This window comes from Heterobasidion irregulare, assembly GCF_000320585.1.
Source record: "Heterobasidion irregulare TC 32-1 unplaced genomic scaffold scaffold_05, whole genome shotgun sequence".
Classification (NCBI taxonomy): Eukaryota; Fungi; Basidiomycota; class Agaricomycetes; order Russulales; family Bondarzewiaceae; genus Heterobasidion; species Heterobasidion irregulare.
The window spans coordinates 384,322-411,574 of NW_009258201.1; the positions used below are offsets into that span (position 1 = coordinate 384,322).

A 27,253-nucleotide genomic window follows, 5' to 3' on the forward strand; every position below is an offset into this window, starting at 1 on the left:
CTAGGTTGTTTCTCTTTTCTTTCTTCTAGTCAGATATTCTGCCCTCCATTCTACCATCACTATTTGATGCCTAACAATGTGCGAGCGCGACACCGCACGTACACAAGATCGCATCTGAAAACATTGTGGCGAGGAGATGAGCAGGACCGTAAACAGTATTTGCCTTATATAGCTCTCAAATAGGCAAGAGCTATGCTTGCGGCAGCTTGCTTGGCACCAGCCCTGGTCATCCCCTGCCCGCGACCAATCTCTACACCCTCCACTGATATTGACATTAATGCCATATACATGCTACGTTAGAAATCTAAACTCGCAGTAGGCAGTAGCATGATGAGTCACATGGTGTAGGGGACCGGCTTCGAAGATTTCCCACCGGAGCAAGCGAAACTGGCTTCTAACTTGCAAATAATTGATAAGTTGATGAGCCGGATTGCTACGCTTGGCTACTTGTATACAGAAGATTGAGGCTGTTGGAGGCAAGTATCAAGGAAGACACATACCAGGGACAGAACTGATCGGAGGGCGGTTTGGTATTCCGGAAACATCGTCTGATCCTTGTGCTTTACTCTGTATCAATGTTCAGACTATTCAGTCCATGAGCAAATTGGTGTTAAGATACCCACGGATTGGAGGGCATCTAGCACTATATGTGCCGCACCGGTATCTTGAAAAACTGTCGACAGTAGTACAGGTATGACCCTAATCTGACGAAAGAATCCTGGTCGGCTGTGAACAGTGGGAAATTCTTCCGCTTCAGGTACATTGGGCTCAAACATGGTCTCGAAGAGTGGCTTTGCAGGAACTTCATTAATCTGAACCTCATCAGATATCTTGAACCAGGTGTTGCAACGCTTGCTGGTCCATCAACGTGCATTAACTCCATCAGCGAGAGACATCGCATACCATACTATCCCTTCCATGGTGTTTCTCAGCCTGACATCCGCGAAATCACAGTTTGGGCACTTTCTCCTATCGGCATCTCGAATATGAATGACGATGTTCATTTTTACGACCATTCCGGCCATAACTTCACTAGCCCACAGCGTCGTTAAAAGAATATGGCCTGAGCCCGACCTGATATCGTAGTCGCCAATTTCAACGTATGCTTTCTCAGGTCTATCTTGATAGTACCAGTGCAAGAAGCTTTGAAATCTTTGAACAAATGTGAGCGAGTCGCTATCGCAGAAAGGACGTGAGACGAAAACCTCTAGAGTGGAGCAAACTTGCAATGGAAATGACCATGGCATACTAAATGAATCGATGAGCTGAAAATAATCGGAACCGTTGTCGCTTTGAAAAGGATATCCTAACTGTCGTGGAATTCGCTGAATCGTGCTTTGGATGTTTAGGAGTATCTCATGAGTGTTTTCTGACTTTTTCAACAAGTTATCAAGCGACGAACCGATTTTCAGAGGACGAATGCATCAGCTGTCGGTAACCTCGAGCAAGAACTGAATAACGGACTCCCACCTGTAGCAGCTGCAATATTACGTTCATGCCCGCCAGCTGATTTCCGAGGCGGGTCTGTAATCCAGCGATTTTGGTCTTCTTCTTGGAAGACAGTGCCCAGTACATCTTTTTGAATGTATCCTTGATCCAATTTCCGGAACCCCCCGACTGGAGAGATAGCTGATAGCTACTCATTGTTTCATCGATGTCCTCCAAGAGTGTGTGACATTGATCTAAGCTGGATTGATGTGTGCCTTCAAACCGTGTTATAACGATCTGAGAAGCATAAGACGTGGCATCGCGGACGAGCGAGAGCACTTTGATAGATATATTAGCCGCACCGCATCAGTATGAGAGAGGATACATGGGGAAGGCGGTGGCCAACAGGAAAGACAATCGCTCGCCGTCGTCACCTGAGCAAATACGGGATTGGGAAAAGATCTCCAGCATTGCTACCTATGGGAGACTAACGTGGGCCTGTCCGGATACTGATCTGGTAAGTGAGACACTCCTCGCCTGCCCGCTTGTTGTCTCTCAATTTGCCGGATCTTCAAGCTTCCAGCTAACAGGCGAGTCACACGTGTCGTGGTCTGTTGGAGACTACCACGGAGGCAAGTTGAAGTTGCGCGTCCACCTCAGCCACAAAAAAACACTCCACAGGCTGCACAGTGATGCATGCATCAATGTTTAAGCGTTCCATTCAAAAAATCCCATATCACAGATTTAGAGAACAAACGATTGTTCTGATTGCAATTTATGTGTATGTATGTAGCCTAGTGCGCATACAGAGACGAAAGAAACAACATGAAAACATGGAGACGCGATGGGAATGGGGGAGGTGTTGAAACTATCACTGTTAGTCGTGATGAGAGATTATACATCATTCACGTCGAGGGAGATTTTGATCAAAGGTGACGAAGGGGAATGGGAATGGGGGATGGGGACGATTGGGGAAGTGGTACTCAGGGTCAGTGGATAGAACAATAGAGCTAAATGATGTAGGAGTACCGCCAAGACCGAAGTAGTGGAAAATCAAAAGACGGAAACAAGAAGGGACGATGTTGGCATACGGGATATCAAGATGCAGAACGAGAGATGGAAGACACGAATGCAACGAGGAAAGACGGACAGGCTCACGAATCATTGATTGGAGGGACATGATGACCCTTATCCATCAACAACGCCTCCAGGACCAGCGCGCGAGCCTTCCACATCTCCTTGTCCTGTCGCTCTGCCTCTAAAGCATCCTCGAGCTCGCGTTGATACTCCAGCTTGCGCTTCCGACTGCGCCGCGCCGCGAGTGTGTTCTGTAAACGCTTGGCCTTAATCGCGTCCTCCTCTGAAAGAGTGGGTCCATCGGCGACGTCATCGCCGTCATCCTCCCCGAATGCTTGACTACGCGCACGCTTCCTCGCGAATGTGGCCGGCAGCTCCTTTCGTGACGTTTGGGACGGCATGACGTACTTCCGAGGTTGAATCGGAGCGTCCACGGGCACAAGACTGTCCGGCGTCAGGTTCTTGCGAGTTCCCGTGGGAGCTTGCTTCCGCTTCTGTTTTATCGAGGACTGGGACGTGACACTGGTACCACCTGATGGCGAGTGCAGAGAACTGGGGTCAAGAGCAGGAGTGTCGGGAGATGGCATCGTGTACATAGTGTCAAACACGGGAGGAAGGGACGAAGAAACAGGAGCGAGGGGCTTGGCATCGTAAAGATAGCCAGGTGTATCCGGGAACAATGACATGTCGAAATCGCCGCCCATCTCAAGCATAGGGCTCGTCCACACGTCTGGGCTCATGAAGTCGTCGCCAAGGGCAGGCGTCGTCAACATATCGTCCATCGGCGACTCCCCAGGAGAGGTGAGATAATTCATCGGCTCGAAGGCGTCAAACGTCTCGAAGTCTGGTGAAGCTGCACATTGGCTTAATAAGGCAGAATGCAAACACATAATTACGACATTACCTTGAATCACAGAAAGGACTGCCTGCGCTGCAGCATCGTCATCATGCACAGGCATATCGGAACGTGTACCAGCTGCTGGACCCCGCGAGTCTAACGATGGCACAGAAAGATCGGCGCTTTGAGGTGCAAGCATTGTTAGGTAGTTGGAACAGAGAAAGTCGAAAGCGCGGGGGGAGTCGATTGAGTTTTCTGATACTGGTAGTCGACGGGGAGTTGTACGAGGTGGTGGGGGCAGTTGTTGGGGTATCCCATGATGGGCAGCTAAATCCGAAGTGGTATGGAAAACCTGGTTATACGTCCTAGGACGGTGGGAAGGGTGGTTTACGTCGCCATGGTGAGATGGGAGTAGAGTTGAAAGTTGTTGACTTTCAAGGAGGGGGTGGGCATGGGACCGAGATGACGAGTAGGAATCCGGGAAGCGGTTTACAGGTAGAGGCCGAACATCTTGATTTGGATAAATGAAGTTGTTCAGAGGCGAGGCTGGAATCGCGAGGGGTTGGGGGGTGACTTCGTCAACGGTCTGTGGTCGCAACGTGTGCAACCTAGAAAGTCTGTGAGATGGCGATGACAGAATCAGTCTGGTTGTCTCATACGAATCAGCCTGTGCATTCGCCGACGGTTGAAAGGTGTGGAAGTCATTGAACTGAGCATCGGACGACATCCGTGGCCCCGCGTCACCGTCATTGTGGACATGCATCCTTGCCGCTCGCGGTATACGCTGACTGTCAGGACTGCTCGACGGCGGGGTCGATGATGGTCCGGGATGCATTATAGGACCCATTGCAATGTCTCGGAACAAATGGGGATGTTACGTGCGATCCAGCAAGACCGAATCGGACGACCTTCGTAGCGTACACGCAAGCGGCGGTGCCAAGCGAGAGAAAATAGGCGACAAACAGGGAATAGAGGACTCACGGATTCCTGTAAAAGAAAGGGACACCTCGATCAACAAATTCGGGGAGTCAGGCTGGTGTAGTGGAGGGGAGGGGACAAGTAACGAAGGGCGGGAGTGACTCGGCCGTCGGCTTATATCAGAAAAACTTCATCGCATTTCAAACTCAGAGACGCTGGTCCCACGACTCTGGCACGGCCATGGGCGCCGGCGCTTATTTCCTGACAAACCCGTTCGAAACGTTTCTTATCTCCACGATTCCGGATCTTCCTCCACGTCGGCATACGACTACATACAGCTCTTGCCTCACCATCCACGGCCAGCCTTGCACGTGTAAACAAACGCTCCTTCATCGCAATGTGTGACTAAGTCCCTGGCGTCTATTGATGCAAGGGACCGAGGGATGCCCCACTCGTCTCTTGTCCAATCACGGAGCGATGCATACCACATGCTCTATATTGGCTTCGCGCGCCAGGAACGAGCGGAGCGGATTTCCCGCAGCGCCAAACGCCGGCGATACCTGCTGCTCGCACAGCGCCTGTAGACGTTGATGCGCACAGCAAAATGTGGGACCAAAGGCAGGAGCCGGCACAAGTCCGCGTCCACCACAACTTCTGCACTCCCACCGCGGGCAGCTACGAGACAGGCATCTACAGGCATGCATAAGCACTCGCACACTTTCATATGATCAGTAAGCCACCCACAGTAGCTGGTCAGCAGTTCCAGGCGGTTCCCTGGCGATGACTCGTATCGCCCGCGGCCGCGGCAGCCCACCGACTGTCACGGCTCGACGGGGAGAAAAGGACCGTGATCCATTGATGGCTGTGCCGACCGTCGACGAATCAAACCTCCGCGTCAGGCGCTCGACGTGTACGCGTACCAGATAACACGGCCCGCGAGGGAGGCACGAAAGGATAAATGAGCATCGGAGGGTCGCGGTTGGCTGGCGCGCAGTTCGCGAACGTTTGCATCAATAGACACGTATCCCCACAAGTGTCGGTGGACGGCCCGTACTCTGTTGACCAAGGCCACGTCGGTCGGTCTCGATATAAAACGACGCGCGTATGCCCGTACGGCATGAGAACGCACGAGGAACGGCGCAGCACCAAGCTTGTAAGACCTTGACCGCAGCTGATTTAGTATGAAGTGTAAGGCCCAGAAAGAGCGCAGCATGTTTCGATGATGGCGGCGAGACATATATGCCACATGCTTCAAGAGGTTGGCATCATAAGTTGAGTTCAGCGGTGGTAAAGATGGTCTTGGAGAACGAGGCCACGTATACATTGACGCGGGATTGACGCTGAACGCGCAGTCCGCAGTCGTGAAAGACATGAGTATATTGCAGCCAGACGAACGGACAGACGCAGCCCTGTGTTCACAAACCCCCACGAACTCACCGACAGCGGGCAATCACGGGTTGAGGCCCTGAGCTTGAGGGGCAGGAGTCTTGATTTGTCAGTGGGATCAACATGATTGCAGTTGTTGGATAGTCATTGTGCACCCAGCCCCAGTCAAGAGGGTGGAGCGTAAGGCGCACTCCGAGGACGATATAGGATAGTCAATCGGATGAGAACAAATAGCACAACTCATCGCGTTTCAAAGGACAATAACATGTCGATTCGCGATTCCAGCATTTAGCTAAAGGCGTAGAGATTCCTTATATTGGATTCAGTACCGTGCAGTGTTGCAGCAATTATTTTTCTAGTCATATTTCGTCTAAGAGAATAAAATCTAGAAAAAGCCGACAAGCTGCGAATTTCAATCGACGATCCTTAGTTGATAATCAGGTATAACAACTACGCACCTTTCTTCCATAGCCATTCGAAGCCCGGTGACAGGAAGAAGAGAGGGAGGAGCAGAAGAGGGAGCAGAGCAGCCTAGCGCTCAGGGTGAGGGCAGCTGGGGCCCTCGAAGGGCATCAAGCCCAGCCAAGAAGCCCCGGGCTCGCCTTTTATCAGCCGAGAAATGAGTCGAACGAAACATCATGACGCGATGTGATTCGTCAACGCACCGCAACGCGTCTTCCGCACGCACAACACGTGCTCGATCCGACCGTGTACATAATCGAGTCCACGGACCATGACTCACACGGGTCCCGAGCACCGTGGGTCGGACACCTTCAAGCAGACAGATGCATTCGGTGAGGGTATATCCACGTCGAAGGACCAAGGTAAGCTAGAAAATTATCCGTGACCACAACGGTGTACGCCAGCGACAGCAGAGTGCGTTAGACTAAGAAAGATAGAGAAAAATCCAAAGCTCTCTTCCGAGGAGCCGTCCCCCTCCCACACACACTACTCCCAAACAAGCACCCCCTCGCCCGATGGCCCCGTAATAGAGATCAGCTCCCGCCGTTACATCGACTCCCCCTGACTCGTTCCGCTACCCGGTACCGAAGGCACTGGCGGCACCGAGTTTGGAGGCGCAAAGAATCCAGCAGCCGTAATTCCCACCGCCTCCACCCCAGCACCTGCCGACTTACTCGTCGTCCCCCTCCCCACAGCAATGGACCCTTTCCTCACCGTTCCCCCATGCCCCTTCTCAATGCTGATCGTCGACTTGGCACGGCCCGCAGACGCGAAGCCGCCACCGTTCCGGTTGCTCACGACGGTATGCATCGAGCGCACGCCGGAAGACTGATGCGCGTTGTCTCCATTTGAGAGCCCTGTACGGTGTCTCGGGCGGTAGCCGTTCGTGCCGCCGTTTCCGACGCCCCACGCACTCGGGGGAGAAGCCTGGCCCGAGCTGGCGCCGGCGGGCCCGATCGGCATGACGAGCATTGCGTCGTCGATGTCCTCGTCATCGTCGAACCCCCTACTGTCCCGCGGATTCGTCTGTATGGACTGCCTCCTCTGACCTGGTAGGCGCGGGCTCGAAGATCCTGAAGACGGCGTCGAAGGCATGGCGTCATCTGCGAAGGAGCGTGCAGGTGGCAGTGCCTCGCTGCGGTCGTAGATCTCGTCGAAGACCTCATAATACCGCTCAATGCATAGCTTGATGACCATGCCAAGCGTTGTCCGACCCTCTTGAGGGGCGCTTGCTGTAGGCTGAGACGCGTATAGTGTCGGACCAGGGACGGCACACATCATCACGTCCCGCGTAGGGGAGGGACTTTTGACGAGATTGGGGCACAGGACTACGGCGAGGTTGTGAGCGTCCATAAAGTTCGTCGCGGAGCGGAGAGCCACCTCGTGCATCAAATCTGCGCGGACGAGAATATCAGTTTGCGATGTATTCGAACATAATCGAGACTTACGAAGGACGTGACTGAGCAGAATATAGTTACAACGTGGGAGCTCAGGGAGTAGAGTGTCGCGGATGTACATTAAACTTGTCCAATCGGTGGGATCGTCCGTGGGTGCAGGACACCGCATGATGATTGGGTACAAAGTCTCGGTAAACAGAGGTTCTGGTAGATCACGCAGATATTTCTTCAGAAGAACGGCCGCAAGGTGAGGGTCGCCGAAGGTGTCCAAGGATATATTATGACCTTGGAAAATCTATCAAACCTAGCCCCAGTGATGATAAATGACACACACCTCGATCGTATGCCTCCTGCACTTGACGGAGAAGTGCAGAGCTCGGAGACCGTCGGAACAGGCCCTCGTCCGTCAAACCTGCCACATATCTCAGCGAATTGCTTGGACTTGGTGAATGAGTGCTATTCACCAGTTTCACGCAGATATTGTATGCAGTCCCTGACCACACGCGGGACCCCGCCTTTCTCGCCGTCATAGCCCATCAACTCTTCCAGAGGCACTCCAAACAGACTTGCGTGCGTTGGCACAGGCAGCTTGATATGCCGCTCATGTTTCAAGTTTTGTCTGTGGCAAATGTCAAGACCTGGGAGACATATGGCTTAGCCGAACGTACTGGTAGACAGCCGGCGGCACGTCAATTTGAGTCAGTGGCACTGAATGTGCAAGCTCAGACAGTGTGTCAACGTAGACGATCTTGCGAAAGAACTTGGGGCTGGCGGCAGAACGTATGGTGAGGAAAGAGCAAGGGAGAACATCAGAAGAAAGCACACCTGATAAATGCACCAGCGAGAGAGAAAAGCACTGTCACAAAGCGAATGGTTGGACGAGATCAACAGGCGCTCGTGAAGAGCAAACGTACTTTTGGAAAAGAAATTAGAATGAACGATATACTGCAAAATAATAGTCGCTCAGTATCGGATGTTCGTTCACTGATGTTGGTGGGAGATGAAAGGTAAAGAGCGTGTGGCAATCGAGCGCGTGCCCATTGTACGAAGTTGTGGCACAGGAATCAACTTGCTGACTCCAACCGCTGGCGTGAGAGCCGAGCATATGGTCCAAACTTAGCCATAGCGCAGTCATAGCGCGTTTTAAAAGTATCAACAAAACACAGCATGGCTTCAATCCTCGGGCTCCATCTTCCATTCCCAGTGTGCGTGAGGGCTTGCACATAAGTCATATCACCACCGTCATTAACGCGCGCGCTGGTTCCGCCTAATGGCATCCCAATGACATCCAGACAAAACTCCAAGCACGTCTGGGACATCAAAAGTAGTGTACGTACCAATCGTTTCAGATTTTTCCGGTACTTGCGGCTCAAACTGCGGTAAGCTTTCCACACCCAATTCCACCCTGGCGTATGCTTGCTCCCCGCCGCAAAGAATATGACAGTGTAGTCGGATTCGACTGGATAAAAGGGGGTTCAGTGCCCGGAGTTGAAGGGCAACTGCTGAGAGACGCGAACCGTATAGGTCGAGATACGACAGGATTCGGCTATTGGGAGACATGTGGATGAGGGACTGGCAGCAAAGCGCGATACACGTACACCAGTAGGAGGTCATAGCTGACTTCTTGTGCATCTGGCATGGCCGATGCGTTCAAGACCACCCTAGATGAGGTATTCCATATCGCAAGGCACGAGAATAGACTGCTCAATGGACATACATTGGTCTTGTTCTGACCGAAAGGGCCTGTTAGCGGCGCGCACATCGCGACATAGTCTGCACTCACTCGTAATCAACTCCAGCTTGATATATCATCTTGTTGATGACTTGCTGCAACCTCTCTTCTTCGTATGGCATGTCGTAGTCATCCTGCGGGGCTGCGCGTTTCATCCATGGCGGGTTAAATCTGCGCTTGGACGAAGGGGAGCGTAGAGGGGAGTCGGGCGCGTAGGACGACGTGGGAGATGACACTGGAGACTGAGTGAGTGCTGCGAGTCTCTGTTTGAGGTTGAGGGGCTTGGGAAGCATCGAGTGAGTTGACTCGATGATGAGTTGGAGGGGAGGAGAGAGCGTGATGGCGGTCGTTCTCGACGAGGCCTTCGAGTTGGATATATGCAAAATATGAATAGAATAAGGGAGATGAAAAAGGCGACTCGAGAGGACGTATGTCGGCAGGATTTCTTCGAATGAATGCGATGGGTGTGGGAATCAATGATCGCGCTCGCTACAAATAGGTATGCCTGCTATTTTCGGAGCTTGAAGCTTCAAGTGAAACAAAGCCATCGAGCCCTTTGCGTGAGTACTCCACAGTGGCACTCCTTCACAGCGGTAGGGCTACGGCCTTCTCCGAAAAATATGTCGCTGCCACAATCTAAATCAATATAGGTCTCCAAGGGAAGAGGAAGATGCTCACCTGTCTACCTGGCAAAGCATCTCGAGACCATCTTATCTGATAATGATGACGGTTACGTAAAGAATATATAAGGGACGCCCCACACCCCGATTCGCTCTCATGTAGAGCGCCCTGCTAGGCCCTGCTCTCCTACGACGACTATAATGCCCCAGTTCTCCAATCAGGTCATCAGCCTTTCTAGTTCTATATATCAGAAACGAACCGCTCCTGACCAGGTGCCGAGACTCTGCCCAGTGTATGTGATGCAGCAACTGACGACCATCGTACTTCCATTCGCAGGGAGGCCTATTGACTGGGAAGGATCCCACGGAGTTTAACTCATCTGACCCGTTGAGGCTATGGATCATCCAAGTCGGTGAGTACTCACGACACAGATAGGAAATGGATCCGCCACCAGTGTGAAGGCATGTGGTAGAATGTTACCCAATTCAATACCATCACACCTTCGTGCTATCATTCGTGATGAACTTCTAACCGATAGACCTTGGCAATAGGCATCATCATCATTACAACCCAACTTCTCAGTCTTGTCCTGCGTAAGTTAAGACAGCCGAGAGTTATCGCAGAGGTTCTTGGTGGCATTCTGTTAGGCGAGTTACCAAGACGGTTGACCTTTGCAAACACGGCTCACCATGAAACTCTGCTTTTCAATCAGGTCCTACCGCATTTGGACGCATCCCTGGCTTCTCCGAACATATCTTCCCTCAAGCCTCGTTACCGTACCTGTCTCTCGTGGCTAATATCGGTCTATGCCTTTTCCTGTTCCTTGTAGGGCTGGAGATAGACACCGAGATCGTCAAACGCAATGCCCGACTTTCTTTCACAGTCGCTCTGGCGGGCATCGTCATTCCGTTTGGTCTCGGCGCGGGGCTTGCTGTTCCGCTCTACAAGCACTTCATCGATGCCTCGCAAGTCAAGTATACGCATTTCATGCTATTTACTGGAGTCGCCTATTCGATCACGGCTTTTCCGGTTCTCTGCCGTATCTTGACAGAGCTCAAGCTGCTTGATACCACCGTGGGTATCGTGGTGTTGTCTGCTGGTGTCGGGAACGACATCGTCGGCTGGGTGCTCCTGGCGCTGAGCGTTGCCCTCGTGAATGCTGGAAGCGGCCTGACGGCACTGTGGATCCTGATGGTCTGTGTGGGTTGGACGCTCTTTCTCCTCTTCCCCGTGAAGAGAATCTTCGCATGGCTCGCCCGTCGGACTGGCTCTGTCGAAAATGGACCGACGATCTTCTTTATGACTATCACGATCCTGATGCTGTTTGGCTCAGCCTTTTTCACCGACGTCATTGGCGTTCATGCGATTTTCGGTGTGTGTTTTGGTCTAGCTCCGATGTGTTCAAGAGCTTAGCAAGAGTCGGTTACAGGTGCCTTTGTCGCAGGCTTGGTCGTTCCTCGTGAAGGTGGTTTAGCTATTGCACTCACAGAGAAACTAGAGGATATGGTCTCGATCATATTCCTCCCACTGGTAGGGTTTGCAGGTATTCATGTTATGAGCGCTACTAAACAATTTCGAATCAGTACTTCACCATTTCTGGGCTGTCTACTGACCTGGGTCTTCTCGACACCGGTTAGTCGATCCAACAGATCTGATAATACGCATATACTCACTTGTCTCGCTCCAGGCGTGATATGGGGCTTTACCGTGGCTATATGCGCTCTCGCATATATTGGTAAGTTCGGAGGATGCACACTTGCGGCTCGATTTGCTGGTTTCAAATGGCGCGAAGCAAGCACGATCGGCGCGCTTATGAGTTGCAAAGGGTAAGCCCTCATATTATTCTGTATTACTCTACCATGATAATCTATCAACCCTTCAGGCTTATCGAGCTAATCGTTCTCAACGTCGGTCTTTCTGCGGGTATCTTGACGCAGGTTTGTCTTGTATACATGCGATATCACATTTGAATGCATGCTCACCTGTTACTTACAGAGAGTCTTCTCCATGTTCGTTCTAGAGGCCCTTCTCCTGACGTTCATGACAACGCCGACCGTCACCTTCTTATATCCTCCGGAATTGCGCACACGCGTGTCGACCACTGGCATACCCTTTTCTAACGTTATAGGTGAAGAGAGGGACGCCGAGACCCCTACTACTCCCGAGTTCCCCAGCGATGACAATTGGAAGAGGCGTTTCATGATTGTACTCGACAAGATCGAGCATCTGCCGGGCATGATGGCGCTCACGCAGCTAATTCAACCCCCTCCACCTGAATATCCAGGAAAATCCTCCATCAACTCCTCGCAAGCACTTAGCGCTATGAAGGCCGTTGCAGCTCATCCTAGCGATATTCAAATCGACGCATTACGTTTAATTGAACTATCTGACCGCACTTCTGCTGTCATGAAGTCCTCAGCTGCGGATTCTCTGATTCTCACCGACCCGCTTCTGGGCATCTTCCGCACGTTCGGTGAACTCCACGATTTGCCCGTCAATTCTTCGCTTTCCATCGTTCCCTACGACGCCCTCGCCGCGAGTGTTATTGAACATGCGCGCGCAAACGGCACGCAGCTCATTCTCGTACCTTGGCTTCCACCTTCTGCACCTGCCGATGCCGCGGCTGACTCCCCCACGACTCCTCGTATAGGAGGCCACGACTGGAACCCGTTCGAGGTCCTCTTCCGCACCAACGGTGCTGAGCGCTCCGCCTCTGTCCTTCACTCGCACTTCATCCGTGGCGTCTTTGCTCAAGCGCAGACCGACGTCGCGCTATTTATTGACCGCGGTCTCACGGCCGGCGCTCGTCAGCACCTATTTCTCCCTTTCTTTGGCGGCCCCGATGATCGGCTCGCTTTGCAGTTTGTCGTGCAGCTCTGCTCGAGCTCCAGAATCTGCGCAACGGTCATCAAGGTCACGAAGAGGGATATCGATCCAGATGACATCCCTGAGAGACCGGCGAGCGCGCATGTCAACGGTGAGAAAGCGTACGACGAGGGAGAGGAAAACGCAAGGACGAATGGGCTGACTATCGCCTCGGTGCGCGTGCTCTTTCATGGATCCCCATGTATAGCTCACAGTCTATATCCTCGTAGATGACTGGCTTCCCCGATACCGTCTACGGCAACGCAACGACCCAGACACGCATGCAATCCGAGACTGCAGACAGCATCGTCTGGTCTCGCTACGCATCGCGCTCAGCTCCCCAGACACAGGACACCAGACTCTCGTCCGCGCTCGCGCGCATCGACTTCCAGGAGGTCCGGACGCCTTTGCCTCTCCACGCTATGATCCAGCACGCGAACCAAACTTTCGATACGGCCGCGGTTGAGCGCACGAGACTGTTGATCGTCGCCGGTCGCTCGCGGCGGCTCGCGGTCGAGAACCACCACGCGGAGCTGAAGGCGCTGATGCAGGAGCACGGTGCGGTCGGTTCTGAGGTGAAGAAGACCGTGGGCGACGTCGCGACCGCCTTTGTGGTGTCGGGGTGCAATGCGGGGTTGATCGTCATGCAGGCCTCCAGCACGTCTGTAGATTGAGACATGACGCTCGTCGTGTGTACGGACGGCCTCCGCACTTCCGAGTCTTTCTGCTTTTCATCATTTTTTCTCATGTTACGACATCCCTCACGAGCTGTTATGTGCCCCCATATTCCCATCCTCACATCTGGATACCCACCACCATATCAATATCCGTGCATGATACGTCGCCGTGTACGCCTCGCGCTGTTTACTGTGTATCATTAATCTGCTGTATATGGTCAGTGTGATCCTTGAGTGATCCATGGATATCCAACGCAGTAAGAGGGAAGGTGGAAGGAGACGCAAGCGCGTGGCCATCGCAGGCAGCTCACCTTGAAAAGGATTTGAGTATTTCGATTTTTGTCGAGATATGCATCACACCCAAGATGCATTTTGATCGATGACGCAATTGTAGCAGGGGCATTCGTACTCTCTTAAGTATAGGAACAAGATCGCGGATACCGAGAGACATCGTGCTGGAAGACCAGCTTGGTCGATCAACCATCAGGCAAGTGTCACTAGAACAAAAGCAGCCCGTCCGAGGTTTACCACACGCTAAGATCCACCAGATGGCACCAGAGAACACGCCCACTCCCAACGTGGCCCGTGGGCGCTTCGATCAGTTTGGTGGAAAAAATGCCACGAAGTGCCACGACAATCAACTCACCAAGGCCACATTTCGTCAACGTGTCCGATTCGAAGATCGTTTAGGGATCATCAGAGGAAGTGAAAAGGAAAGTATATGCCCAGAAAAGAATGAAGTACAGAGAAAGCGAGAGAGACGAGAAGAGGTTACCAAAATCACTCCTTGCTCTTCTCTTTTTTCTCCTTTTTCTCTTTCTTTTCTTTCTTTTCTTTCTTTTCTTTTTTCGACGGTTTGCCCTGAAGCGCCAGCACGAACCGAACGCGTCAGTTAAGCTCCAACTTAGACGTAAACACGCGTGCAGTAACGCTCACCTCCGCATCGTCCCTCTCCTTGTGCTCCTTCTTCTTCTCCTTCTTGAGCGCTTTCTTCTCCTCCTTCGACAACTTCACCTTCTTCACAGGCTCTCCGCCGTCCTCATCCACGTCCATATCATCACTCCTCCGCTTCCGCTTCTTATCTTTCTTCGACGGTTCTGCCTCGATGAGGGGCAGTACAGGCTCTGCGACGTCGGCCGCGTCGACCTCTTCGTCATCGTCATCCAATGCAAGCTGATCGAGGACCTTGCGGATCGCATCCGCGTTCTTCGATGGCGGAGCACCAGTCTCGAAAAAGTTGAGACGCTCTTCGACCTGCTGGCGCAGGGCATCGCCAAACTTAGCTGTGGGTACATCTGCGCGTAGTGAAAGCGTGTCAGTCAGGTGTCCAAAATAGATGCACGCGGGGAAGGGCAGGACATACCAGAGAAGCAATCTATCCGTGAGGCGATCGAGCACTTGTTGGCCAAGAAGCGGGAGATGCGGCCTTTATGTTTAGGACCTGCGCGGCCGATAAACGACGAATGGTAGATGAGGCCGTACTGCGATAGCGGACAAGATAATGTGAATGATTAATGTTCACGAGGTTAAGGAGATAAGTGCTTGCGAGATATGACTCACTTTAGGCGTATTGCCTTTCGTTTTCAGTGCACGGAACAGGGCTTTCTCCGCTCCAAGGATCTGCACTGTGCTAGCAGGGTACTTGCTTAAATTGGTCAAGGAGCCTGCGTGGCTGATCAGTCGAGCGGCTATCCGCTCGCCGAGCAAAGCCGTCAAGCTAGGTGCGACGAGGTTCATTTTCTCGGAGAGATACGAGGTGAGTGATTTGCGGTACTCGGCGATGGAGACGACGCGCGTGGCGAAGGCGGAGATGTTGAGCATATCGATTTCGGACAGTGTTGACCCCATGGAGCCGTTGGCAGCATCGAGAACGTTTTGTGCGCGCGTTGTATCGTCGTCAAGGAGGGCAGCGAGATCAGGCAGCTTTGCCTCTGTGAGGTCTTCCTTCGGGCCAATGAATTTTGCGACGCGTGCGTACTGGTAGTTGTCGGGGACGATTTTGACGAGCTCGGGGAAGTGGTATCCATACCATTCGCGTATCCGCATAGAGAACAGGTTGACATCCTTGTCGAGCTGATCGAGGAGAGCAATTGCCTGGATGATCATGTTGTCAATCCGGTTGACGTTGAACTTCAGCTTGGCACGCGAATAGGAGTGACCCAGGCCAAGTTGAGCTTTCGTCAGGTCATCGCCTTGCAGACCTATGAGGAGCTTAGATGCATGTAGACGAATGCCTCGGATGAGGTCAGCGGTGGATTCAGAAGTATCGCAGCTGATTTGGAGGGCGGATTTGATGGAACTGCCGAGGATGGGTTCGGAGACACCGAGGATGACCTTCGACTTTTTGGAGGGTTTCGAGAGGTTCAGTTCGAGGAGCGACTTCAAGTCCTCGCTGACAATGCCTTGAAGGTTGTCTCAAACATCAGCTAAACCGCTTCTAGTCCCGAAAACTCACCTTCTGAGATGTCATTAGCGTTTTCCAAAGCATGCCCAGCACTTTTGAATGGTGAAAAGCTCATCAAGGACACCATTTTTCCAAACTTTGCCAAGTCCTTGATGGAGTCCTGCACGGCCTTGGTCATGGCTCCGACCTCTTCCTTGAGTTTGACCTCAAAGATGGCATATCCAGAGGCGGACTCGAAGAGGATATGGGTCGCCATTGTCGATAAAGCGTCGTCGCCGTCGAGCGCAGCGAACAAGTGCTGGAAACTTTTGAGCCGGCTGTTGCCGGAGCTCCGATCGAAATTTGAGTGGCGTTGTACAAATTGATCTCCTGCACCCACCTGCGCCCATAATTCGCGGCTGCACATACTACCTCATACTACCTCTAGAAAATTGCAATGGCTGTAGTTGTATCCAAATTGCACTCTTACTTCTATCTTATACACGCGTATCTGAGGATAATTATCTTCCATACGTGGGCCAACTACAGCACAGCTCCTACTCAAATCCTAAGATTGCCATGATTATGGCTCTGGCGTCGCACTCCAGCGCCTTTCTGTTCACGTGCGACGCGTTCATTTGTCGGGTTTCTCAACGATAGGACGATCACCGTCATCGCCTCCAGTCGCCGCCTTGTCCCCTAGCCCAATTTCTATGCACATGGCCTGAAGCCTGGGCATCGGCACTAGGCAGGTCAGCTGAAGTTGTTAAGGATCGTCATATCTTGCGAAGAGTAATTGCGAGAATGAATGGGTGCATTGAGCATCCTAGCGATCTTCGTAAGACAAAAAAGGCATGACGAAACCCAATACCCCCTCGTAACTGAGCGCCTTGCAGTGCAAGAGCGAGCTGTCAAAGCGTTACTATCTCCCCATCCAGTCTGAAAACTCCGACATCAAGCGCCAAAAAACCAAAGACAAATCTCGAAGTGAGGTGGAAGCTCAGGCGGAATGTCGGCCGGTCGGCATCTATGGCGTTTCTTTCGACACCACCCTTCTATCGCTCCAAAAAAGGCGCCAGGAAAACATGTCGGATGACTTTCGATATCTGTCCTGGGCCTTCCAACCTCGCGTGCCGGTTTATCGTCCGCAGAGGGTTCGACTTGAAGGATCGATGTCTGCCGTGCGCAGGGCCTTCGCGTGCGGAGCAACCAGATGCTGCTCGTCAGCGCGTTTTGTCAGTCAAGTGACAGCGTCTTGGGCCAGAAGAAGTGTGAGTATATTGCGGAAGACCTTCCCGTCGGATTGGTGCTCTGCGACCAATGGACATGTGGACTATGTAAAGAAGGAGCCTTGCGCTCTGTCCCGGCGCCTCGTGTAAAACTCGAGGTTATATCTCGCCTGCCGTCTTCCTGTTCCCCTCCCCCACGCCCCTCTGGTCTCTCCCTCATCGTGCTCTTATAGTTGGACGCGACTTGACTACGGGGGCCTTTGGGCCTACCAGGTTCCTTCAGTCCCCTTCACCGCCTGTCGATCTCTCCTTGAAACCAGGTAACATATACCAACATATGCTCCACACTAAACTACGCGCTATCAGATTGCTCACTGACTCACTCCCCGCGCAGTTCCTTCGCGTTATTCGCCCCTGTCTTGTCTGAAGCATGCCATCCTTCATGGACAGACTATATTCGCGAAGGAAACACGACTCCATCGTCTTGACGCCGCAGGCACCGCGGATTCAGAGGATCCCGCTGCCTGACGTAGGGGGAGGAGATATGCTTATGAACTCACGACCAGCTATGGAAAACGTTCCACCACCCCCAAAGCCCCGCCATCACCATCGCCCATCAATGGATGAAGGATACAGCACGTCACCGGAAGCTTCGACGAGCTCCAGACGTCCATCAAATGCATCTCGGACCCCACAAGCGCAACCTATGAAGGGTATCTTGAAGCACGGTACGTGTACAAAGTCGTTATCACCCGGCTGGTGCTCACTAGAGGCAATAGTGGAGACACCTATCGTGCACATCGCACGCATCCAAACCGACGGGTACACTTCTAGCCCGGAGAAGATCGTCACGTCCCGATATGATTCATCTCGAGGTCGGCGCTCCAGGCTGCCATCACAGCCTCCGCCCGTCTCACCGCGTATGTTCACTTCCGTCAGCCTTCGTCGAAATCTTGAGCACTCACCTTAGTAACAGCGTCAGTAACCCCTCCTGTCAGCCTCCACTGGTCTCTGCTGCCATATGATCACCACGTATCCAAGTCTCGACTTGTGTTCGACGCCAGAATCCCTATTCGAAACATCAGCTTTCTGAATACGTGGCCACCTCGTCCACTCACCACCATCGAACGCGAAAAGCCTGCCGCAAATCCGCCACTAACGGAGATGGTGATCTGCTGCAAGGCCGCTCCCGAGTGGCCGGTCAACATTTCGCGCCCCACGGGGATTCGGTGCATCGACGTCTGGGAAGCTATCCGTGAGACTTTCGATCTCGTCGTTACGAGCGCTGAGCGAAACAAATGGGCGAGTCGCGTTCAGTCCGGCCAACCGGCGTTCCGCGAACGTTGCCGCATCACTCACGCGCCACAGACGGAGAGTATGCGGAGGGTAGACCTTCTCTGCGGAAATGTCATGTTCTTTGGTTTGGAATGGACCCCGCCAAATGAGAAATACCCGGAAGGTTCGTGGTTGATGAGGATGGGCCCGTCAATCGTCGAACCACAGAAGGTCACGCTATAACACTCTTTTTGGTCAGTACGTCGTTATATTTCCAGATGCTGACACTTACGGTGTGCACCGTCGACTGTTTGATGAGCAGGGCCGGACCCTTACTCAACAAATTTATGACCCACTCCATTCATTTTCGCACATTTGTTTGCCTGCAGGACATCAGTATCACACACACCCACTTTCACCCCCCCTCATCAGCTGCTTCCCCTGTAACAATTGTAATAGTTTCCCTGCGAGGCCATCGCCGTCTCCAAAGGGTGAGGGCGACTTCGCTTCATTTCTGGATTCAATGACGGCTTCGCACCACGTAGCTGTAGCCAAAGATGCACTTCACATGTACCTCACCTATACCTCACCTGTCATATGTTCTTAAGTCTATTAGTAGGGTAATCCATATTCTCCGCATGCACAAATGTTCCAATGGCGACGAAAGATGAAGAGCTGCATATAATCTTCTGCGATAAGCGATGAGAAGCGCAAAAGGGTATCCAACCGACAGTCACGAAGCATGAGTTAGCCTGCTGATGACCTTCGTCCAGTAGCTTCGTCTAGAGATCTTGCCTATCCTCGCTATCAAACACAACGCCTGTTGTCCCAAACGCCCAGACAATCGATTATGGGTCCACTGAATTCACGAGGTATGGGCCGATGATCGAGGTGCCGATGCGATATGCAGCCAGGAGCAAACTAGACGATAGCGTAGAAGCGTGAGTCTGAAACAGCGGCACACAGATTGCCAATCTGAGCAAGGAAAGCGTCATGTGTGAGCAAGGGAATGCCTCGCTGCAAACGAGGACCATATCAGACAGATCGCGCAACTCAGACAGACGAGATGCGGGGTAGTGCGATTGAATTTCGTATCGGGCCGACGCACCCCAACCGCTGTTGGGCCCAGTGTGTGCTGCGATCGAGGGCCCAGACAATGCTTCCCGCACGCGACGTCGATACCCATGGGGTTTGTCGTGCGAGCTTTACTGTGCCACTCGCGCTTGCGGGTATATGTACGGATTCGCCACATCTTACCACGGTGAAGTCAACCGTACAGCGTCACCGTATACTGCGTGTAGACTGGAGGTTGACAGGAGAGTTGGTATGTGAATCAGCACCAGCTGACCCTGCGGTCATCGATGAGACAAGAGATATAACACACCGTGTGGCTGGCCGAGGTCTCGCCGAGCAGAGTATCATGAGAGAAAACAGGAAAAGTGGAGCTGCGGGCAGTGAGATAGAAGCGGATGTTCAATCGGATGTAGATTTAGGAAAGCGCAGATATGACGTCCTGCCTCATGTCCGACCAACAAGACGAGAAGGGGACGGAGAATGACAACTCGACGTACCTCCGTTTGACATATCAAGATCCCCATGTACCTCCTCCAGATCCACCCTTTTCAAACACTCGCATAGTGCACGATGAAGGTCGAAGCCATTCTCGTGGTCAGGCTCATCATCGACGGTGCCACGGGCTGAAGTAGGTGAGTCAAAAATAAGACTCGAGCGCAAGCTCCCACGACGAGCTGCCCAGATCACCGAAGGCGCCAGACGCTATAGCCCATGATTGTGATCATTGCAGTGATGATGGTCCTTCGTGATGCAAATCGCTGAGAAAGGTGACTTCGACACAAATCAGCTGAACATGGCTGCCTCACAGTTGATCGAGAGTGGCATCAATGATACTGATGTCGTGCAAGAGAATAAACTACGCGATGGACGCTTTGAGCAGGCTTCAAAAAGAAATTATGTGTATAAGGTAGAGAAATCGAACAAACGTTTGTGACTGAACAATGGTGGTTGACCGGCAAAGCCCGAATTCTCGGGATCTGCCGACTGCATATAAGTGATTTCGACTGTAGGTATGGTGGCCCACCACAGCTAGCGCGACCTCAAACTATCGTTGACTCTATAATCATCTAACCACATGGTTCGTACACAAATAGCCCGCAAGACAACAGGTAGGAAAAAACCTGGACGCTCTGTACGATCATCAATCTGTTGTCTATAATGAGCCACCCTAATTGTTACCTATCTTCGAGGTCTCAGATCTCATCAGCCACTCCTTCCGGGCATCAATCTGTAAGACAACTGTAGAAATCGCTTTCTACTTGAGTTAACAACACTTTAAAGGTTAGTGTCCCACCGCCACAGCCAACGGTACGGTTCAATCAGAGTATAAAATTGTATTGTTAATATTAACCCCTGGCCTCAGTACTATGCAAGTGAAGATCTCAACGAGTCAGACAACGTTCGTGAATCTCATCTGATGAGGGGGCAGAAATTAATTGACCGGAACGTATAGCTATATTCCACAGATAAAGTTCAAGACAACAATTATATATTCCGCAACTTTACTCCCCGCACTAAACAGACAGCGAGGAAGACCACGGGAGGAAGAGCGCCTAAGAGACAGGTTCGACTTTCACTGAACCTCTGCACATAATATTCTGACAGTGAAATTATCGATACAGCCTCAGTCATCCTCAAACAGAAGTCTACCGCCACTCGTACGTCACATTCAAGACCCCTGCTTTGGCGATTGAAAACTTACTATGGCAGGGCAGTCAGAAATGTCCTCACCCTCGCTTGAGGCTCTTGAGCCCTTCCGAAATCAACCGCTCTCGAGCGGTGGCGAGGATCAGACTCCGTCGACTTCCAAGCCTAGAGACAATCAAACAGCGCGTAAATCCACAGGGAGCAGGCCACCTCGGCCCAAGGTGAAATCTTGTTCTCTTTCATAAACGGCGCCACTCATAATCGGGTTACCAGCCTGCAGTCACACACACCGCTTCTGCCCCACCTGTACGCGAAAATTCTCTTACCACGTATCTCTCTATTCACACTCTTTCCAGCCGAACGTCTCAACTCCATCTTCCTGGAATGCAGAGCCGCCTTCCAACCAGCCCAAAAGGCCTCGTCTGACGCAAACCGCACGCAAGAGTACAGGAGGAGCCCCACCACGGCGCAAGACAAGTCATGGTTAGTGTCTGCGGTATTCAACGCCGGTTCACATCATGTTGGAACCTATGCCTCAAACTAGAGTTGAATGTACGAGCGGGACAATCTGGACATGCACTATATACATGCATAGCTGATCTAGGAAATGGAATATATATCTAAATACTCTCAAGATCAGAATATAATCAAATCAGTCAAAAACAGTAGATTTCACAAGTTGAAGCCAGATTATTTGTGGTGCTATGAGTTACACTTGAGGTTGTACTATAGACGTCTCTGGAACCAAGCATAGGAGACGGTCTTTTCTTTCGTAATGAACACCACGAACACTACGTATATAGATGCCAAATCCACGATACAATTACAAGTAACATCTCGCACGCCGCAGACTTCGCTACTATCGTACAGTGCGGAAACACAACCTTGAGAGGCCTTTGTAAACATAGATCAACCGAAGAATCAGCAGGGATCAGACATAGTTCGAGGCGCTCTGATCTATCGACTTATCGACAGCCCCTTTAACGATCTTTAGAAGTCTGTCCATCTTGAACCTAGGCTCCTTCGGATCGAATGTCGTGGAATCAACGATATCCTGTGTTTCATCATGAGATCAGGGTAACGAGTAGCATCAATAGTACGGAGAGCGCTCACATCGATTTTGTATTGTCCCCGAAGGTCGTTATCGAGGTGTTTCAAGTATTCCTCTGCGCCAGTGTCCTTACCAATCTGGACGAACTGGATGCCGAGCTCACGACTGTTGATATGGCTTTGATTTAGACGGCTCGCAGCGCTGACAATGGTATCTTCTAGTTCTTTCTTATTGTCTGATTTTTCCACGAACCGATCAGTCGAAATTGAATAGAAAAAAGTCGAAAGCCTTACCGGGCGCACCGTCCGTGATGACGACAATGCTGATCGGCTTGTGCGATACGGTTCTGTCTTCCAGTTGCGATATATAAGTGTTCAGAATGTCCCGAAGTCTCGCGCCGGTCGGAGTATTTCCTGCGAGCACATCTCAGTGCTGATGAAGCTATGAGAACGTATATCTCACCGGTGGGGAAGACGGCATCGAACAGCCCAAGCACCTCTTTGCGACCCTGACATATTGCTGAGCAGGGTAAAGATCCAGGATGGGTGCGAGTCCGCTCACCTTTAGGCTGATACCCTGGATTTTAGTGTTGTTCAAGAAGTACAGATCTATGCCGTCCGTGTTATGCTGTCCAAACAACTGAGCAACACCAGCAAGAGCTTCTTTAGCTTCGGGCCACAAATTTTCCAGGTCCATCTAAGTCAATATATTCAGCTGCCTGATCGACGACGCGAAAGATACAAGAGATACCCACGGAACGTGAATCGTCGACGAGTACGACAAGTTTCAATTTACTGACATTGCGGTCAGTACAAAAGGTCGCTGACCTGCAAGAAAGTGTAACATTACCTCAACCCATACACATCTAGCGTCTCTGGAGAACTGATCGCCTCTTCGTGCACCCACCGAAGAGGAGCCATGCGAAGTTCTACGAGTACCTCGTACTCCGTAACCTGGCGTCGATGTCAGTACAGTCCGGAGATGTCACAAACGAGAGGATATATACCGGCATATGGAATGCCCTGGAACCGTTCCAATGGAAGACAGCAGCAGCGCGATTCCTAGTCACCTTTCCGACGTCTTCGAGCATCACAAAAGGACATCGTCAAATTTTGGCTTCAAGACTGAGACAGGTTGGCAGGTGCACGTACACATCTTTCCCTACACAGAAGTGGTAGTAAGCACGATGTTGATATATAGGATGGATCAGAATCTTACATCTTCAAGAGAGCGACAGACGTAGGACGGCTCTCCATCATCGTAGCCCCACACAATAGCATTTGAAGGGATGTCACCATCCCTCGCATAGATCTGAAGTGAAAACGATCAATACAAGCCTGATTTTGAGATGGTCGCAGCGCACCCAGGCATTGGTAGACTTTGAGAAACCATCTTTTCGCGCAACTTCAGCGTTTCTCTCAGCGTTTTCAATCCAAATATTGTGAGTACCAGGCCGAGAGTTATCGAGGGGGAGAGCAGGCGGGTTTCTGAGCAAGGTAAGTTCAGACATGTTTTGGAAGCGGGAGTGGGATATGATACCAGCGCAGAGCGGTGAGGATAGTTTATCGTCGGCAAGAGACTTTTATACAGCTCAAGGCCGACTGTGGTGGAAATATGGCGCGTTATCTGTTCCAATCTGAGAGAGGCCTCCTCATAATACCAATCACAGACGGAGAGAGATTCCCCTGCACGGAAAATTGGGGATGAACGCTCATTAGATGGGGACACCTGTTCGTCTGGATCAGGAACAGCGTGGTTTTGGACGGCCCAATTTTCCACCAGAAGATCTCACTGGAAGTGTGGTCCGAGTTTGAAGTAGCATGAGGCAGAAGAATAATGAAAGCCCAGAACACAAAGGGGACTGTCCTACCTGCAATTGGGTGTGAAAGAGCTCATCACAGGACGGTCGGATCGAGATATGCCGTTTGCTGCCTTTGCTAAGTCTACGAAGTCCACCAGAGCTTCGAAGAAGATTCTGTTAGACCAAAGATGTGTGTTATCAGTCATTGCCCATACCGGAGTGACTTCGAGGTAACAGAAGAGGGAAGGCCCAAATAAATAACTTCACAATCGTAGCCCATCTGAGGACTCTCACGATCAGCTACACCAATGACGCTGATAGAGAGCTTTGTTGAGGAAGATCATCCAGGCGGCTCTACACTCCGCCAGCGCGTGAGCGTTCAAGTTGTATTGGAGTCAGAAAGTTCATCGGGATGCAGGACTCAGCGACTAGAAAATCTCTTCGCGATATTGGAGCGAGATGCTCACTTCGATCTCCGGGAAAGTACATTGTCTCCAAGCGAACCATCCGTGACGACAGAAAAAAGAAGCCACCGATATGGCTTGATTAGGGCGATCTAGACCGAATAGTGTCAACTTTGCGAGGACTCGAAGTCGTCCCAGCTGTCCTGCTGATGTACAGTTCAGAGCTACAGCCTCCGAGCCCTTTACCCATCCTGCTACTCCGCTCAGATGAAACGCGCCATAATAGAAATAAATAGATGGAGAACTTCGGGAACCTAAATATGGCATCAGCGGGGTCTAGCATCGGGAGGTACGACGTACCAATGAACGTCTGTCTCCACTTGCAGCGCCGCGGGCCGTCGGGCCGTATCATCAATACTGAACGAACAGGGTTAATGGGTATGACTGATTTCCTGATAAAGTTTGTGTCTAGGCAATATCCGCGAAGAACGAAGGACATCGTCAACCATCGGACATGGCTAGCCTACGAGTTACCTTGTGCAAGCGGGACTTCACGGATCCTCTTTTCATTTAACGCTGAGCACAGCTAACATGGTATACTATCGATGGTGCACGTCACATGAGGGCCATGAATCAGTAGTCTCTTGACGCAGATATAGGCTGGTATAGGATGAATTAGAGGCTTTAAGGTAGTTTGAGATCTTGAGGACGAACGCTGCTGATTGGCTCAAAGAGAAAGCCATAACGTGATACAAACGAAGCTGACAGCCACGTGCCAGCTTGCCACCAGGACGACACATGATCTTGGAATCGCATTGAACGTCCTTGCGCCATCCATCCATGGTCCAAGCCTACCCATTGAGAAGCCCAGGCATCGCGATGAGCACTGCCGTGATGAAGAGAGAGGAGACCATGCACTTGTGAGGCAGTAATATCCTTCCTCCATGTAGGAGGATCTATCTCATATTTCAGTTTGACGTCTCAAGGACGCCCACAAGCTGCACTAGGTCCCAGTCAACCTCCACAAAGCGTCGGTAGGTATGTAGCTCGAAGTTGATGAATCGCTTCGTTTCGAACCACCTTGCAGTGTGGCTCGTCCTTTTCAACACAAGCATGTCTATTGGACAGATATCAGGTACGCGAAGAAATGATCCCTTGGATATCTGTTTCTTCAGTGCCAAAGCGTTGACGTGGCGGTGGAGTCGCTACCCTCCGTCGCCACGAAGTAAACAAACAACGGCAAACAAGACCACTGAAAGTCTCCTTATAAAAGAGCATGAAAGGCTGCTCATGCCTCGCCATATCCCCAGCTCCAATGTCTACCCCGACGACGTCCTCCCCAATTCCCCCTTTTCCATCTGAGACCTACAGTGCATACCACAGGCGCCCTCTCGGTCGATCTGCGCGGCCTGAGACCGACGAAGAGGCACTACAGCGCCTCAAGGCGACAATACTCAACAATCAGCTTGCTATCTATAGTGCAATTCCTCAGCAGGCAGCCTTCACCAATCTCTTTTTTCCTGGACCATATCCTTTCCCGTTTGGTCCTGTACAGTTCCCGCCCGTCTCTCAGGACCTCTACAATTGGGGAGCTGCACCCGGGGCCATGCTTCAGAATTTCGACCAGTCTACTCCTAGTATTTCTTCTGGATCGACGATTTTCGATTCCTCTTATGACTCCGCTGGTGTTGCAGTCGGTAAGACAAAAGACCCCAGAAAACATCCTCCCAACACTCCAACTGCGGAGGCTCCGCCCGACGCCCAAGGCGACACACAATCGCAAGCTCCAGAAATCCGCTCATTCAATCTAGATCAATCTTCTTTGGAGGCTCTATTGCGTGTTATACGTGATCAACGTATGTCTTTGGCGACTTGTGGACAAGCCAACCAGGAAACGCCTCGCAAGAGCGACGATCAGCAACGTGCTGTACAACCCCGTAGTCACGATCATCCTGGAGAGGAGCGTCTACCGGCGGAACTCAGGCCTTCCGAGGCATGGCTGCGAAAACAGCAGGCGGGCTCTACATCTCTGGGTTCTGGGCTCTCTGGACAACTTGACGGCAGGAACTCTGGCGGTGCTGTGGCATCAACTGGACTGCCCTCTAGAGATGATCGTGCGACAAAGCCATCCGGAGCTGAACGCACTGATAGCCCTGGTGAGGAAGGTGCTGTTCTCGAACCCGCGGCGGATATATATCCCGGCCGTCGCCCACGCGAGCCGTTGTCAGACTACCGACCCTGTGAACGGACTGAGTTCGACAGGCCCTGGGACGACAGTAACCACTCCATGAATTGCGAGTCCCCAAGCTACCGCGTCCGTAATTCTTCACGCTTCGAGCCTTACAGGCGATACGGGAGGAACGACTCACCGTGGAGGGCTCCTCAGAGACTAGAGAGCGACAGGCGTGGATACGATTGCAACAGGGACTGGAACGCCCGGCCTTACTCGTACCGGGACAGAACGGACTATCGCGTCGATAGGGATCGCGAGTACAATCGCAACTGCGATCAGCGCCCGCATTATGGCAGCTATCGCGATGAGATTTCTAGTACTCCGCGCACCAGGCGGTACAGCGCGACGTCGCCAGAGTCTCGCACTCGTCGAGCATGGGGCGATGAATACGACCCACGCTCTTCGCGCCGCGCACGTTCCCCGGATCCTCCTCCAGGCGAGCGGGGGGCCTACGTCCCACAGTCATCGCTGTTCGCGCTGTCACGCGTACGTCCTAGGAGCCTGAGTCCTGTGCGTCGCGATAGAGACAGGGACAACATGTCGAAACCGTCGCCGAAGAGAGCAAGGGACGACGGGTACTCAGCCGGATCGAGTCACTCTGACCAGCGCGGGATAGACGAGAGAGGACACCGCAGTTCGTATCCCCAAGGCCATCATGTCAATGAACGATACGATGGCACGCGTGGAGGTAGGGAAGCTGGGAAGAAGAAGGCTACCCTGCGAAAGTGTAAGGTAGAGGAATAATAGTTTTTGAG

At 51.9% G+C, this 27,253-nt stretch overlaps 9 protein-coding genes across 9 annotated transcripts; 4 read left to right on the plus strand and 5 right to left on the minus strand.

Annotated features, from left to right (window-relative positions):
• Positions 1-291: 291 nt before the first annotated feature.
• On the minus strand, positions 292-1,025 carry HETIRDRAFT_417533 (uncharacterized protein; the record flags this gene model as incomplete). The annotated part of the gene is made up of 4 exons (XM_009547745.1): positions 292-443; positions 501-567; positions 624-855; positions 904-1,025. The coding sequence occupies 4 exons, from the start codon at positions 1,023-1,025 to the stop codon at positions 292-294; spliced, it is 573 nt and encodes a 190-aa protein (XP_009546040.1).
• Positions 1,026-2,138: 1,113 nt separating this feature from the next.
• HETIRDRAFT_458838 (basic-leucine zipper transcription factor) lies at positions 2,139-4,070 on the minus strand (the record flags this gene model as incomplete). The annotated part of the gene is made up of 3 exons (XM_009547746.1): positions 2,139-3,358; positions 3,410-3,951; positions 4,003-4,070. The coding sequence occupies 3 exons, from the start codon at positions 4,068-4,070 to the stop codon at positions 2,583-2,585; spliced, it is 1,386 nt and encodes a 461-aa protein (XP_009546041.1). The 3' UTR covers positions 2,139-2,582.
• Positions 4,071-6,464: 2,394 nt separating this feature from the next.
• HETIRDRAFT_64741 (uncharacterized protein) lies at positions 6,465-9,531 on the minus strand (the record flags this gene model as incomplete). The annotated part of the gene is made up of 12 exons (XM_009547590.1): positions 6,465-7,503; positions 7,558-7,791; positions 7,841-7,918; positions 7,971-8,125; positions 8,175-8,273; positions 8,332-8,362; positions 8,421-8,451; positions 8,844-8,965; positions 9,024-9,052; positions 9,105-9,167; positions 9,224-9,235; positions 9,290-9,531. The coding sequence occupies 12 exons, from the start codon at positions 9,529-9,531 to the stop codon at positions 6,656-6,658; spliced, it is 1,944 nt and encodes a 647-aa protein (XP_009545885.1). The 3' UTR covers positions 6,465-6,655.
• A 528-nt stretch (positions 9,532-10,059) lies between these two features.
• On the plus strand, positions 10,060-13,613 carry HETIRDRAFT_156196 (K+/H+ antiporter; the record flags this gene model as incomplete). The annotated part of the gene is made up of 10 exons (XM_009547747.1): positions 10,060-10,131; positions 10,196-10,271; positions 10,411-10,506; positions 10,572-11,231; positions 11,289-11,389; positions 11,443-11,491; positions 11,547-11,685; positions 11,742-11,796; positions 11,855-12,898; positions 12,955-13,613. 10 exons carry the CDS (start codon positions 10,060-10,062, stop codon positions 13,396-13,398), a joined length of 2,736 nt encoding a protein of 911 aa, XP_009546042.1. The 3' UTR covers positions 13,399-13,613.
• A 487-nt stretch (positions 13,614-14,100) lies between these two features.
• On the minus strand, positions 14,101-16,075 carry HETIRDRAFT_383737 (uncharacterized protein). Its single transcript, XM_009547748.1, has 5 exons — positions 15,857-16,075; positions 14,962-15,803; positions 14,765-14,882; positions 14,338-14,696; positions 14,101-14,262 (listed from the first exon to the last, which is right to left on the minus strand). The coding sequence occupies exons 1-5, from the start codon at positions 16,059-16,061 to the stop codon at positions 14,182-14,184; spliced, it is 1,605 nt and encodes a 534-aa protein (XP_009546043.1). The 5' UTR covers positions 16,062-16,075; the 3' UTR covers positions 14,101-14,181.
• A 1,144-nt stretch (positions 16,076-17,219) lies between these two features.
• On the plus strand, positions 17,220-18,932 carry HETIRDRAFT_474812 (uncharacterized protein). Its single transcript, XM_009547749.1, has 5 exons — positions 17,220-17,333; positions 17,408-17,741; positions 17,793-17,933; positions 17,990-18,542; positions 18,611-18,932. The coding sequence occupies exons 2-4, from the start codon at positions 17,444-17,446 to the stop codon at positions 18,529-18,531; spliced, it is 981 nt and encodes a 326-aa protein (XP_009546044.1). The 5' UTR covers positions 17,220-17,333; positions 17,408-17,443; the 3' UTR covers positions 18,532-18,542; positions 18,611-18,932.
• A 1,588-nt stretch (positions 18,933-20,520) lies between these two features.
• Positions 20,521-21,497, plus strand: HETIRDRAFT_318391 (uncharacterized protein; the record flags this gene model as incomplete). The annotated part of the gene is made up of 7 exons (XM_009547750.1): positions 20,521-20,592; positions 20,726-20,761; positions 20,816-20,926; positions 20,985-21,020; positions 21,078-21,230; positions 21,283-21,315; positions 21,366-21,497. The coding sequence occupies 7 exons, from the start codon at positions 20,521-20,523 to the stop codon at positions 21,495-21,497; spliced, it is 573 nt and encodes a 190-aa protein (XP_009546045.1).
• A 619-nt stretch (positions 21,498-22,116) lies between these two features.
• Positions 22,117-22,732, minus strand: HETIRDRAFT_247090 (uncharacterized protein; the record flags this gene model as incomplete). The annotated part of the gene is made up of 3 exons (XM_009547751.1): positions 22,117-22,295; positions 22,354-22,485; positions 22,636-22,732. Coding segments are annotated over 3 exons (408 nt in total), but the record flags the coding sequence as incomplete, so codon positions are not given.
• A 2,809-nt stretch (positions 22,733-25,541) lies between these two features.
• On the plus strand, positions 25,542-27,242 carry HETIRDRAFT_417541 (uncharacterized protein; the record flags this gene model as incomplete). Its single annotated transcript, XM_009547752.1, has 1 exon — positions 25,542-27,242. The coding sequence occupies one exon, from the start codon at positions 25,542-25,544 to the stop codon at positions 27,240-27,242; it is 1,701 nt and encodes a 566-aa protein (XP_009546047.1).
• Between the last annotated feature and the right edge of the window lie 11 nt (positions 27,243-27,253).